At 38.7% G+C, this 14,836-nt stretch overlaps 1 protein-coding gene across 1 annotated transcript; it reads left to right on the forward strand.

Moving 5' to 3' along the window:
* Positions 1–544: 544 nt before the first annotated feature.
* On the forward strand, positions 545–4,507 carry LOC136798396 (uncharacterized). The gene is made up of 9 exons (XM_067055002.1): positions 545–754; positions 1,228–1,322; positions 1,472–1,624; positions 2,760–2,834; positions 2,989–3,100; positions 3,678–3,737; positions 3,892–3,945; positions 4,084–4,152; positions 4,416–4,507. Exons 1-9 carry the CDS (start codon positions 721–723, stop codon positions 4,505–4,507), a joined length of 744 nt encoding a protein of 247 aa, XP_066911103.1. The 5' UTR covers positions 545–720.
* Positions 4,508–14,836: the final 10,329 nt, after the last annotated feature.

Here is a 14,836-nt window from a genome sequence, read left to right on the forward strand (position 1 = left end):
TTATGATTCCTAAACATCATGCAATCTTTTTTGCAAGGATTTACTAGCTTCCCTGCTAGTGCTAATCGGCTTTAATATTTTATTAAAAATCAAATTATAAGGTTGACTTTGAAAAAATTCAAGATTCTGTTAGATGCTGATAAATTTTGTTACTACTTTTTAAGGGGAAAAAGACTACTTAAGAGTTATCCCACCTATCAAAAACACCTTTGAGACTCCATTAAGAAGAATCCTTGACAAAAAAGATGACCATCCTTCACAAGAAAAGATCTGAAGTCTGCACGCTTTTTTCCTTTATAAAAATATACTCTATGATATTCTTATTAAGAATATTTATGGTGAAATTGGCCAAAAAAATAAGAATACGCTAAGAATATCACCATCATGGAGCTCGGAAACTGAACCTTAGAATATCACTTTTAGAGTATTTTAACTGTAAATTGCCAACCATCCCCCACCCCAGTAAGGCTCGATACTTTCACAAAAATGCCACTGTTCGCTTCAGGTATGTACTACATGTTAAAAGCTAGGTTGAATTTGGATTCTAACTTAAGAATACCTTAAGAATGTTCTAGAATGATTTTCGCCAAAAAGTTAAGACCATTCATTCTTATAAAAAATCGTGTATTTTGAGGTGCTAACCGCTCACTTTTATTTTTAGTTAATGATCATAAAAACATATCTACCGAGATAGCTGGTGAAAAGTAAAGTAATACAATAATGGCAGAATCACTTAGAAATGGACAAACGTTTGGTAACTATTTCTTAAACAGTTTATCAGCACTTGTAAAATTAATATTTTTGAATTAAATTTCGTGATTTTTATGATTATTTATGATATTTTAGAACACAACAGACAATAATGACGCACTTAATGTGATGCTTGATTTTACTCTGACAACAACGGATAGACTATAATGTGATAATCCTTTCACACTCAAACTCATGACATGACTTGACATGACATTGGTTGACTATGACTAAATTTACATACGACTGATTGAACAAACCAACGACGCCATGTGACTGACTGTATATCTTATCACATTGTTGTAATTTGAAATTAAAATATAGGTGAGTTCTATTAGATGAATCTTATATAAGTAGTTTTAATGTAAAAGAATATGACCAAAGCACCGAAGAATAAAAACATAATACAGGAAAGGAGTAGAAATCAACTTTAAACTAATGGACTTGATTATCTGAAATTTTTATTCTCAATTTTAGATGATAACGAGGCACACGAGACTTCACCTGGCAAAGACGAAGAAAAAAAGAAGACGGGAAGAGCAAAAAATTTAAACAGTGGTCCTGTTCTGAAGGTAAACGAAGAGTAGGGAAGATTTAGTGTACAGGAATCTTCAAGAAAAGTCACCATTATCCCTCACTACTAAGATGATAGTTCGGAATTTATTTTATGAGTACTTTTGATTACATTCATACATTTCATTAATTATATTTTATTTTTTAGAAATGTAAGTCCTGTCAAAAAGGCTCCCCACCTGGATGCAAAATGTGTAAGCACTGCTCCACGCCGTTTGACGAAAGGTCAAAAACAGTCAGAGACATGATGCCAAAATACAAGACAAATATAACGACTCAAACAAAGCAAACAAGAGCTGATGTAAGAATGACTTCTTTCATGTTTTAACCTAAGTGTTTGTTAGGATATGTCGCTACCTTAATTCAAAAGGGGCCTAAGTCCAGGTACTCCCCAGTTCAAAAGGGCCTTAGTCCATTTTTATGAAATTTGAAATCTTTGGTTTTTCTCGATGTCTGGCTCATTTGCAATCTTTTGATGTACATAACAAGTAGTTTTTAAATATGAAAAGGATCATAACTTCATACTGAAGCTCTGATAAAAGTGATGTTTAATTCAAAAGAGGCCTAAGTCCATCAACTTTTTACAAAGAAGGGCCTAAGTCCATCATATTTTTACAATAAAGGGCCTAAGTCGTCCATCAAAATAAGTTTGTTAAGTTTAAAAGAGGCCTAAGTCAAATTGAGTCCATGTATCCTAAAAAGTTTAATTGAGTTTTTCTTTAACTAACTGAGATTGTTTTTTCTCTTTATCTTGAATCTAGGTGTAAGTGGCTTTAATTTGGATTGTCATAATTAATTGCAGGTTTTGAACTTTTAAAGGCAGAAATTAACCCTCACACATGTTTCTAATTCATGTTTAATTCAAAAAAAGGCCAAGTCAATTCTGCAAGATTTACTAAGTTGCACCTGGTACGTACAAAAATATCTATTTTCCAAAAGAATACCTTTTTATTGAAAAAACAAGTTCAAGCTATGGCTTTCAGAAAACATTTACTTCAAAGCTTTACCATCAAAAATGGTTTCAGAATAAAGGAAAAACTTTAATTGCTATTTTCTCAAAATGACCAAAATGGACTTAGGCCCCTTTTGAATTTAGGCTCACAGGAGTTAGGCCCCTTTTGAATTAAGGTAGCGATGTGTACACTCCGTTCGACGAGTTTTTTCTAGTTTTATACGAATTCCTGATTGCAACACACTCGTAACAGCTAGCTGTGCAGTGGTTCTTCCTATAAAGCTTAAGGATATAGAAATTTGTAAAATCAATATTTCTCATCTCATTGTTTTAATAAAAAAGCAAACTCAAAAACAAAGACATTTTTAATTGGTCTTGGGAATACTTGCAAAATATGTTTTTGTTGGCATTAAGTAACAAAACCTTTTTTAGTAAGTAAAGTATTAAGGTTCTTGAAATTCTTTTTGTTTACTTTTATTTTCAGATTTACACCCTGCGACGAGATCACCATCAGGAGGTAGTTTGTCTAACTATCAAAGAGAACAACGGCAGATACAAGGTGCGCTAAAGTATTTTCTTTAATTTTTAGTTCATTAAACAACAATTTCTCACTGCAAAACCTTTTTAGGGTTGGGTTTTTGGGCTTTTTTATTTTTCCTGGTGCTCAAAAATCTTACTGACTGAGCCAGCCTTCTTTGTTTATTTTTGTTTAGGTTGATGCTTTGACGACAAAAGGTTGGGCCTCTTCCTTCTGGAGTCATCACGAAGAAAAAGGTGCTCCAGCTTATTTATTGAAACGTTGCTTGGAGAAAGCCATCACTACAGGTATTTATCATTTTAAGATTTACTCTCAGTTTTTATGATATTTACAACAATTCTTTTCGTATAATTAATCTTGTTTGTGGTATAAGAATCTTTTTCAGTATTTGATCATTTTCGTCTTCAAAAATTTTAATTGAAGGTTGGTAACACCATTCATAGTTCGGGATGACACCTTCCAAAAAAGTGAAGAAGGGGGGCGAGATCAGAAATTTTCATTAAAAAGGGGTGATAGCAAGGAGGGGTCCTTTAAGAAGGGGGGCCGTTTAAGAAGGGGGGCTTACATATATTGTAGATTATTTTCCAGCACTATTATGAAATGTGGTCTGCATAATTGGAAAATTTTTCTGTTTGAGTAGTTTGAGTCGTTTGAGTCAACAATAAGCAAGAAAGAAGTTTGTTATTTTTTCTCTTTTTTCTCTTTTTCTATCTGAAGATATTTTCACATAATATTTGCTTAGCCCAAAACCCTTGAAGGATAGGCATTTTTAAAAGTTGGGGGGATGCCAAGAAGGGGGATCAGACCCCTTTCCGCACCATGCCATTTCAAAGCACGTTTTTCTTAATTCTGTTTTTTATTTAGATCCGCCATTAAAAGACAACGAGGTCGAATTTCTAGTTCAACTGGACGCTGGTGTTGAAGGTTTTTAACATTCTTTTGTGACATTTACTCTGTAGACCAACTTTTTATGCTTGAAAAATTGAGCAGTTTTAGGACTGAAAACTAGTAATTTATAGGTCATATAATTTGTGGTAGAATTTTTTTTAAATTAACAAAATGTCTTTTTATAATTTAGATTCTCAAAATGAAGTTGAGAAAGAAAATACTGACCCAGTACAATCTAAGACAAGTAAGTTTTTCAATTCATTATAAAACTCGTAATTACAGTAATTCCACAATAGTAAACGACCCACCCTTTCTCAAATCCCAATGGAGTATGAAACCCATGGCACACAATATCTTAATAAATCGTTTTACCTCATTTAAGATTCTCAAACTATCGCTATGGCAAAAGTAAATGAGGTAAACTTACAACAGCATCAGCAATCAAAAACAGGTAAATGATATTTTTACTACATGGTATGTTTTTATAATGTTTGAACTACCACGAACTTTCGACCCATTTAATAATAACTTCATCAAATGTGCTTTTTGTTTTAATTTATTTCAGGATCTCGCAGTGGGCCTGTTTTCATTTTTTTTTGCAAGTTTTATAGACCCAAGGACTTAATGCATTTTAATATTTTGCACAAACTTTCAAACGGGTATCTCTCCATATTTTAAAGGCAAACTAATTTTTCATTGAAATGTTTTATTCAGGTTGTCGTAACAACATCAATAAAAATGCTGCCCAAGAAATTTCAAACACAAGTAAGTCTTGTTATAAATTTGGTACCATCTATTTTGTTTGAGCCGGCATTTATGAAATTTAATTGCTCCGAACTCAAATTTTTATTGTAATTGCATGTAGCTACATGGTTATATACAAGCTGTACATCTTGCTATATTCTTTTTCGGGTGATAAAGATGAAATATTTATCGGTGATAAAGATGAAATATTTATCAAAGGTACAACAAATTTCTACTAGTCTTAGATAAAGATTTGCATTAACATAACTTTTTTTAAGTTTATAGCAGAATTTTGTAGCGGGATTTCCATTTTTCCATTTTTATTTTTACAGATATCGGTGCATTGCAGCCATTGGATGTGGTAGCTACATATTCAGATGATGGCTTCTGGCTCTTTCTTTTCGAAAAGATTGCCACCATCGACGATCCAATAGACGAAAGGCCATCAAAACGTCAAAAACAGAACAAAGACCAAGAAGCAAATTATATACACGGGTACTGGTTCGAAGAAGTGGAAACAAATACTTATAGAAGGCTTGGGAAAAGAGTTAACGTGAGAGATACTACTCTGGTTCGCTTCGGGGTAGATCTCGGAAACATTTTTGTCCTTACAAAACATAATTTAAATAATAAATATTATGCAATCACCGATAAATTAAAAGAGTCTATCTTACGAGAGATATCGTAAATCGTAAATGATAATCTTTCGCAAGAAGTTTTCTTTTAGTTTTGAATGGGTTTTATAATATTGATGACGTTCATATTATTGTGACACGGGTATTTTATCTGTGTATGACAAGACTGAATGGTCAGACTCTAATTCTTCCTAAAGTGTCACGCAATTCGAGTTCAAACAGGTAGCTTTCGCCTGATCTATATATGAAGATATAGAAAGGCCAAGACACAAGAAACTGACAAGATAGATCTCCACTTAGAGATATAAAATAAAAAGTATTATTTTGAATTAGAACTTGTTACAAAGATGACGATTAGAAAATCAAATAAAACCTACTTAGTATATTAGTCTCTATCTTCCAGACGTGTGGTATATGATAGCGTTATTCCGTTCAGATATAAGTCATCCGTTCAGACATAAGTCGTCCGATGTGAACTGTAGTTGCGAGATCTTGTTGCGCTTTACTTCACGACCGTTCTCCTTTTCTCCGTTCTTCTTCTTTCCCTTTCGTTTTCTGTCTCCGGTTCTCTCTCTCCTCTTGTCATGTTTTTGGGTCCTTTTATATCATTTGACTGATATGCAATTTCACAATGAATTGTCGTTAGGACCCGGACGGAAGTCGTTTTGTGTCTTATATAACGTCGTTTATGGGGCCTAGCGGAAGTGTCGTTAGCCCCCAAATTGATTTCCTGTTCTTTAGCAATTAACGTTTCTTATTACATGAAAACGCTTCATCACACTCCTCCCAACCATAGCGTACTGATGTCCTCATCAGTTCAAGTCCACCGTAGTCGATAAGTCTGTTCAATTCATGTTGGTGGCATCATCATTACACCAATTTTGCCGTAAATTGTTAAAAAATTTATTTATAAAAAAAAACAGAATTTTCTGTATACAAAATAGTATTAAAATTTCCTATTATTATTACGATTATATATGTTATATAATTTTTTTTTGTTTTGTTTTGTTTTGTTTTATTTTTGTGTTTTGTTTTGTTTTTCTTTTCTTTTTTTTTTTTCTTTTTCTTTTTTATATGTATTTTTTCCTACACCTAATTATGAAATTCTATATACAAAAAAATATTGATCTTTGTCAAGCACTTATTGATGGCTAGTCATGTTCACATTCTTACATTTCATTAGAGACAGAGTAGTTTTGTCCACATTTGTTGTCTCTACTTCTGACACATCAATGAATCCAATTACTGCCTTTTGTTTTATGTTAAATGATTTGGCCAAGGAAGAGGGTACCAAAAAGGTCCATGCCATAAACGTCTGAGGTGAATCGTTTGCCAGATGGATTTCAATTTGTGTTGTAAATCTGTTTGGTGATTCGTTCAGGTGAAGTAACTTTGATTCGATCGGTCGGTTAGGTGTGTGTTGGTGATGTTGGTGTGCAAAGAAACTAATAATACTCAACCCACTCAAAGTAAGAATCACCAACAGGACCATATATATCATACTCTTTCGATTGCACTTCAACCCCCAGATTTGTCTCAGCTTTGAACGAGGGTAGAAATCTTCGTTTTGGGATTTGGGCCATATAGGTTCCATCGAGTCTTCGTCTTCTTTCAGGGTACGTTCTTTCAAGTTTATGATGATCGCCGCTTTCATTAGGGTGTCCATTCCAATGATCAAGTCTTGTATCAGGTCTGCCACGAGGATCACTGGCATCGTCACGGTCCGTTGACTGATCTTTATCTTCAGGTTTATTCCTCCGACTACTTCTAGAGGTGAGCCGTCTGCCGAAATTAAACTTTCTTGCTTTAGTACTGGATGTAACATCTGCTCTTGATTCATCATTTGCATGAGTTTAACGTCTGCGATCGTCTTGGCTGAACCAGTGTCCATGATAGCTTTAACTGAGAATTTGTTTCCCAGAGTGACCAACTTCTGCATCCCAAAAAATGTTTTACCTTGTTCGCCATTTGGTCGACTTGCTATGGATAACAAGGTTGATTTGTCTTCTGGAGTCATCCGTGTGGTATTATTGTCTTTTGTCGTTATGAATGTCGGTGTCATTCCGTGAATTTTCTCTGGTTCCGTTACCTTTTCTTCCTGTTTAACTTCTTCGTCTCTTGATCGTTGGTTACAGCTTCCAGTGCGTTTCATTAACCATACAATCGCGCCAAGGATGACAAGAATAACCATCCATTTGATCACTCCCGATATTCCACCAATGATGCCGTGAAAGAAATTTCCAAGCCCTGTTGTCACATCTCGTACCGCTCCTCCAGTCGCCGTTATGACTTCAGAGGCGGCATGTCCAAGGCTATTCACTATCTTCTCGTCCAGATCTCCAATTCCGTCGAAAACATCGTGTATCGGATGATGTGACTTCCACTCTCGGCGGTTGCAGCTAAACTCGATCCCAACGCCTTTCCAATACCAACTAGTACATTTCCATCTCCGTGTTCTTCTTGTAGAGACTTCAGTTCCTGTAGGGCATCTTTGATGTCTGAGAAGATGCTAACCATAGCGTAGGCTTCCAGTGTATTAGGCGCTTTAGATAGAAGTCTAGGATCGTATCCTCGTAGTGGTTTGAACTTCACATTCTCCTGCTGGTCGTAAGTATCATCGCTCGGATTACTGCATTGTATAGTACCGTTTTTCCAAATGAGGTGATACGTTCCATTGTTGTCTCTCAAATACGTCCGTTCAGGTCTTTTTCGACAAGCAATCTTCGTTGGCAAGTTGACCAATTGTCGGTTGTTTATTTGTAAGAACCGAAGTTGCATGTTTTCGTGGACAAGAACGGGAAAGTGATGGTAACACTCGTTCTGGTATGTGCGGTTGAAGTAGATGGTGTAGTTCTTTACGGGGTGACATTTTGATATCTCCAGGGCATCACCGGCTACGTGTACTATTGTTCCAGGGTCGTTGTGGATGAACTTTGCGGCACCTTTTGGATCTGTTTCCAACAAAAACTGGTGAATGCGAGTTATCTCCGTTTGAAGGAAACAAGATATCTTCCATTCGTTCACCAATCGTCTTCGTTGTTCAAGCAGTGTTTGGATAATATGCGCTTGAAGGATAGGTGCTGTTATTTCATCTCTTGATTTTGCGCTGTATTCCTTGATTATGTCTGATAGATGTTCGACGATGTCTGTTTTGTTTTCACCTATTTCGATGATCAATCCGTTGTCCAGTTGGTACCAATCATCTCCAATTTCTTGTTGGATTGCTCCTCCAATATTGAGTGCGGGAACTAGAAAGTAGTCACCAGATCTTCTAGCTTCGTATTCTCCCAACACATGAAAGTCGCGGAAATCATGGTCCGGTTGTTTCCACACAATTATTGATGATGCAGTCACATTACACACGCCGTAATTCATTTCGTTAATGGTTCTTTGGTTGTCAATCAGACAAATCTCATCGGTAATGTGTTGTTCGATTTTCGATTTATTTCCAACAATTTGTCCTAAGTGTTGGTGCATTTGGAATTTGTATGAGACTGTCGAAATTGACGCCAGTCTGATGCATCGGTAATTTGAGACAGCCCGGCTTTTCCAGTGGTGATTGTTTCTCTTCCTCAACGTGATCTTTTTGGTAAAACCCTTGTAGGGAGTCTCATCAGAATACATGAGAGTTTTATTCATCATAGCTGCTACACAATCTTCTACTGACAACTTCAGTTTGACCACGCGTGTGCTTTTTCGAAAGCCAGAGAATAGTCCTTTACTGGAACACGTTCGTATTTCTTTCTCCAGACTACAGAGGGTCATTTCAAACTTCGTTGCTTTAGGGCTGTAGCGGTGGACTCTGACGTTCAACATACTGAACTGTCGAATTGTGTGGATTTCCTACGATACCAGTGATTACCGATAACCACCATATTAGTTTTATCATTCTTGGACACAGATCTCCTCGTCGTTGATGCAAGTTGTTCCTCGGAAAATCTTCGTGGCGACTTTTGACTTTGTTTCTTTCGTCTGGCGTGACGGTGATGCTAGCCAAAACTGGTGGATTCCTTCGGGTGGATTCATCTTGTAGAAAAGTTTGCACTAGTTGTGGACTTAGATGATTTTCTGGTTCCCACGTGTTTTCTTCTTCGGGGTACTCCTTCCACTTCACCAAAAATTCTCTTTTGTTCTTTCTCTTTCTCATTTTCTTTATCTTTTCTACGTAGTATATTTCCTCTGCAATCTCTTCTTCCATGCTAGAGTCTTCTTGCGCATGTTGATCTTTTGGTTTCTGTTGATCTTTGGTTCCAGGTTGATCTTCTGGTCCATGTTGATCTTTGGTTCTAGGTTGATCTTTGGTTCCAGGTTGATCTTCTGGTTCCTGTTGATCTTCGGTTCCAGGTTGATTTTCTGGTTCATGTTGATCTTTGGTTTCAGGTTGATCTTCTGGTCCATGTTGATTTTTAGTTCCAGGTTGATCTTCGGTTCCAGGTTGATTTTCTCGCTCTTCATTTTGGTTGGACTCTTCTCGCCACTCGTGGTATTGTTTCATTCGATTAACGTGGATCACGAAAGGCTTTCTTTTTCTTTGCATGTCTTTCACCAGGTAGTTTACTGGTGACGTCCTCTTTGCAATCGTGAATGGCCCATGCCACTGGCATTGAAGCTTGGGAGACAATTCTTTCTTTCTCGTCTTGTTATGAACCCACATCAAATCTCCTTCCGAGAAACTTCTTTCTTTCGTTTTTCGATCGTAATAGTGTTTGTTCTGCAATTGAGCTTTTTGCAGGTTTCGGGTGGCTTCCTCGTGGAATTGGCTGAGCTGTACTTGTAATCGTTTCAAGTATTCTTCTATGCTTTTCGGCGTTTCCTTCGGCACCTCGAAAAACGTGTCTGGAGGTAACGTCGGATGTCGTCCATATAGCAGTTGGTAAGGGCTGTACCCTCGTGATGCGTTGATGCTCGAACGGTAAGCGAATAGGACGCTATTTATATAGACGTCCCAGTCGTTTTGGTTAGTGCTGACATACGTCGAAATAGCCTTGATCAGTGTTTGGTGGTTACGCTTCGTGAGTCCATCACATTCCGCGTGATAAGGCGACGTATTTATCTTTCTGGTGTTTATCATCAAGCATAAGTGCTTGATTATCTTGCTCAGATAATTCTGCCCTCTGTCTGTAAGGAAGCTTTTGATGGCACCGTACCTAAAGACGATGTGGTTCAATAGTAGGTCAGCAATTACAGGAGCATCCGTACTGGCAGTTGGAAATGCTTCAGGCCATCCCGAAAAACGATCAACAAATACAACGATGTACTTGTTTCCAGCTGTTGTCATTGGAAATGGTCCAACAACGTCACAAGTAACTTGAGACCATGGTTTCTCCGCTGGAATAGGATGCAGCGGTGCTTTTGGCGGCATGCCTTTTCTCTGGGCGCAAGCTACACACGTCTTGACCCAGTTTGTAACTTCTGTGTACATGTGCGTCCAAAAGTAGTTACGTCTGAGTTTTTCGAGCGTTTTTTGTACTTCAAAGTGGGCACCCATTGGATGGTCATGTGCTCAATAAATTAGGTCGTGTTGGAATTTCTTTGGTACTACTAATTTGAGTTGGTCTTCATCACTTGGGATTCGGTACAATATTCCGTCTTCCGAAAGGTGGTAGTTGTTGCCGTCGTGGAGAACCTTCCAGGCCTCCGTCTTCTGCTTCAATACTTCAAAAGCGTGCTGGTGTTCGTCGTTCCAAATGAACTTCTCTCCTTTCTTTGTTAGTGCGTATAGAGGGGCGGCGATGCTTGAAAAATTCTGGACGAATTTTCGATAGTAAGTTGCCATCCCCATGAATGTTCTTACTTCTTTCACGTTGGTAGGTCTTGGAAACTCGCGGACCGGCTTTACATTGTCTTCATTTGGCGAGGTTCCATGCTTGCTAACGGTGTGTCCCAAGAATTTCGTTTCCTCCTGCAAGAAGTGGCATTTACTTTTGCTTGAGTTTGAGGTTTGCCTCTCGAAGTCGTCTGAAAACTTGTCGTAGAAGTTCCAAGTGAGCTTTTAGTGATGGACTATAGACGATCAGATCGTCAATATATACCAAAACGCCTTTCCAGATAAGATCTTTCAAAACTGCTTGAGCTAACCGCATGAAGGTTGACGGTGAGCAGGAAAGCCCAAAAGGCATGACTTCACATTCAAACAAACCTTCATGAGTGATGAAAGCCGTTTTGCTTTTTGAGTCTTCCGTCATCTCTACTTGCCAGTATTCTGACATCATATCCAAGGTTGTGAAATAGGCTGCACCGTGTAGGCTGTCGAGGATGTCGTCTATACGAGGTAGTGGATAACTATCTTTGGTGGTGACGGCGTTTAGTTTTCGATAATCGATGCAGAAGCGGACGCTTCCATCTGGTTTTGGTATCATCAGGACCGGTGCACTCCATGGACTCGTCGAGTGTCGAATAACTTCTTGATCTAGCATCTTTTTGGTTTCCCTTTCGATGATCTTCCTCTGTGCTGGCGAGACTCTGTATGCTCGTTGTTTAATTGGTGGGTGATCTCCAGTTTGAATCACATGTTTCACTAGATGAGTCCTTCCTAGTTCTGAAGGATCGAATGCGAATACGTCTCTGAATTCTTCCAGCAACTTCTTTAATTTCTTTGTTCCTTCCTCGTCTATCTCCGGGTTGATGTTGTATGATTTCACCGTCTTTCTCAACTTCGGCTGTTTTTTGTTCATTACGTATTCTGTTTCTGGAAAAGAATTTCCTTTTTCGTATCTTGTGATATTTCCAATGATTGTGCTTTCATCTATGGTTTGGTTCTCTGCGCCAATGTTTGAGATTTGAACTATCATCTTCTTTGCTTTCCCGGAGACGATACAGTGCGATATCATGAGTCCATACTCGTCCAGTAAGACCGGGTTTTGTTCAAATACATAGTCATCCTCGGTAGGGAATTGGTACCCGAAATTGCAGACAGAAACTGTGCTTGACTTCAGGGTGAATCTTTTTGTTGGCTGCACCTTTGTTGAAAAGTCTCCATTGGGTTGGTTGAGTTGATCGTCGCTTTCTGTACTCTTTGTTTCATTAGCTTTTGGTTCATTAAGTGGTGACTCGTCTTTGACCAATGGTGGTTCTGGTATCCGGACAGTCCCATCTCCCAGTTGTAACGTGGATGTATTTAGATTAATAACTTCACCAAAGTGTTTCAGAAAGTCTGCTCCAATGATCACCTGATTTTGCAATGGATTGATTACATAGGTCTTGAAGATATACATTTCTCCATTTATTTGGAACTCCAAATCAGCAATACCTTCGATGTTCATTGCGGTTCCGTTAGCAGACGATAATCGATTAAGGTCGGATTTGAATAGGTTGGGTGAATCTACAAACGTCCACTCAAAAAACTCTTTATCCACGGCTGTGATGCTGGCACCAGTGTCAATCAACGCTGTGGCTGGACATCCTTGAATTTTGATGTTGATCTTCATATTGGATGGTGAGATGAAAGAAGTATTGCTGTTGATCTCTTGCCTGATGGGAATGTGTTTGGCTTGGTCATCTGCATCGGTTGTTGACCCTTGATCCTTTTTAGACTTCTTGCTTTTGGGAGGATAGCTCCTTTTACCAATGTATATGTCTGGAGGATTCATCTGTTCTGTGGTTGACGGTTTGGTGCTTTGGATATGTATGGTCTTTTTTTCTTAAGAAGTGGTCTGGCTCTGGTTCTTCGGTTGTCTTTCTGTTTAGCATCCACGCCGCGTACTTGTTGAAGTGTGTGATTCCCTTTGACAACAGTGTTTTGGTGCATTATGTAGTTGTTGTAAACCGTAGGATTCGCCTCTTCCTCATAGTCAGATTCATTCCACTCTGAATCTGAACAAAGATCTGGTATTTCTTCTGAGTCGACTACCTCGTGGGACGGGTCAAACTCATTCCAATCTTCTTCTGGTGTCTCATATGGATTCAGCATGGCGTGGTCAGCATTGATGAATTGGATGGATCCAGCAAAGTGATCTTCCTCAGCATTGGCAACTCCTAGATAGGAGTAATCCCATTGATCATCCTTGTCGTCGTCGGGTGGTACATCATAGTAGTGTTGACTCCCATTGAGTGCATTAAATTGCTCTTCTGACTGGTCCTCTTCACCGTCGATGTCTTCTTCCCCATAGACATTCCCTCGGAAGTAGTAGTAGTCATCTTGATCCAAGTATTCATCTTGATCTGGATCGTCGAATTGGTCGTAGTCTTCTTCTGGATATTGGTTGGGTTGCCAGTCGTCCAGGCTGTTAATCCTATTATGTCTATAATTGGCTGCTTGGGGTCTCTGAGGGTCCTGATTGCGCTCAAAAGTTCTGGATTGGTAGTTGCCTTGGTTGTTGCTATTTTGTTGATAGCTTTGTTGCTGTCTGTAATTGCCATTCTGCCGGTAATTTGATGTTTGATGGTTTGGAGATGACCGATGTCTCGTCGGGCGTTGAGAGTATCGATTTCCCGGTCCCGCATTGAAGTTGGTCTGTTGATACCATCTTGGTATCCGCTCATCTCCTGGGCACACTCTGGCGGTGTGTCCAATTCTTTGGCAACGATTGCAAATGGGCTGTCCATCCGTTGTTCTGGCGTTGCGGTAGTAGCCGTTTCTTTGAGGTGGTTCACCTTGGTGATTTTGATTTCGGCGTTTCTCCCGTGCCAGTTCAGCTTTTAACCTTTCAACTTCTCCTCTTGCTTCTCTTGGATCAGCTAGGTTTACGGCAGTCACCGATGGGTTCTTCTCGACTTCCAGAGATTCCAATCTTTTTTCCATTTGTTGCCAGTTGTTTTTGTCGTTGATTTTGTGTTCAATCAGTGCTTCCAACATCTTCCTCATTTATCCGTCGTTTTGGTCTTTGTCGTCCAGGACGGAGTCTTTCACACGGGCGCATCGAACGGCTTCGTTGTACGTCAGTGGTTGGTGTAGTTGCAAGTGGCTCTTTAGACGTCCTTGCAAACCATTTACGAAGACATCTCTCTTGGTTCCTCCGTCAATCTGAAGTTTGGCTGCCAACGATTCAATCTTTTCTACGTAATCTTCTAGTGACAAGGATCCTTGCTTCAGTGAATAGAACTTATTCCTTTTTAACCAAGTCTCTTCCGGTGGTTGAAATTCATTTTGAAAGGCGGTCTTGAGGCGGTTTAGGTCGTCTCTAACTCCCCTTGGTACTGAGTCGTAGAATCGGGAAGCGCGGTTCTCGAAAGCCAACGGGAGGGCTTCTAAGGTTCGTTTATCGTCCCATTGGTTATAGGTCTTGACTTTGTCTACATCATTGAAAAACTTGACGATGTCCTCGCCTTCTTTTCCGAAGAATTTTGGGAGTTTTTCATCTCTTCCTTTCGTTGTCGACAGCTTTCGGAGGAACTGCAAGAATTTCTCGTCTTCTTCTTCTTTGATCTTGTCTTCGGGTCTTCCTGATGGGTACAGCGGTGTTAATTCCGGTGGCTCATCTCTCAGCCCTGCTTGAAATCTTGTAATCTTCGTCGTGTGGTCTTTCGTATGTGAAGGTGGAATCTGATAATCCGTTCTGCATTCCACCTAAAAAATTAATAGGAAACCGAGAAGAAGTCTGTTTTGCTTTAATTGATATTTCTCCTTAGCTAAGTGCTTCGTTTAGAAAATTGTTTGTCACTCACGTGATGAACTAATCGTAAAATTATACAAGAAGGAAGTAAATCGAATTCTTTTAAAATTGGTTACTACGTTTAAGTAAGACTCGGTATAACTGTTTCTTTTTCTCCTCTCTCCCCTTTATCAATAATTATATATTTCACTTCAACTAATCAATT

This window comes from Clytia hemisphaerica, unplaced genomic scaffold (assembly GCF_902728285.1).
Source record: "Clytia hemisphaerica strain Z4C2 unplaced genomic scaffold, Clytia hemisphaerica genome assembly, whole genome shotgun sequence".
Taxonomy (NCBI): domain Eukaryota; kingdom Metazoa; phylum Cnidaria; class Hydrozoa; order Leptothecata; family Clytiidae; genus Clytia; species Clytia hemisphaerica.

Bases quoted from the DNA above. Each gene is read 5' to 3' on its own strand.
- LOC136798396 (XM_067055002.1), top strand. From the start codon at position 721: ATGGCAGAATCACTTAGAAATGGACAAACGTTTG. The intron at 2,835-2,988 runs GTGCGCTAAAGT...ATTTTTGTTTAG, and splicing joins AGAACAACGGCAGATACAAG to GTTGATGCTTTGACGACAAA. The intron at 3,946-4,083 runs GTAAGTTTTTCA...ACCTCATTTAAG, and splicing joins CCCAGTACAATCTAAGACAA to ATTCTCAAACTATCGCTATG.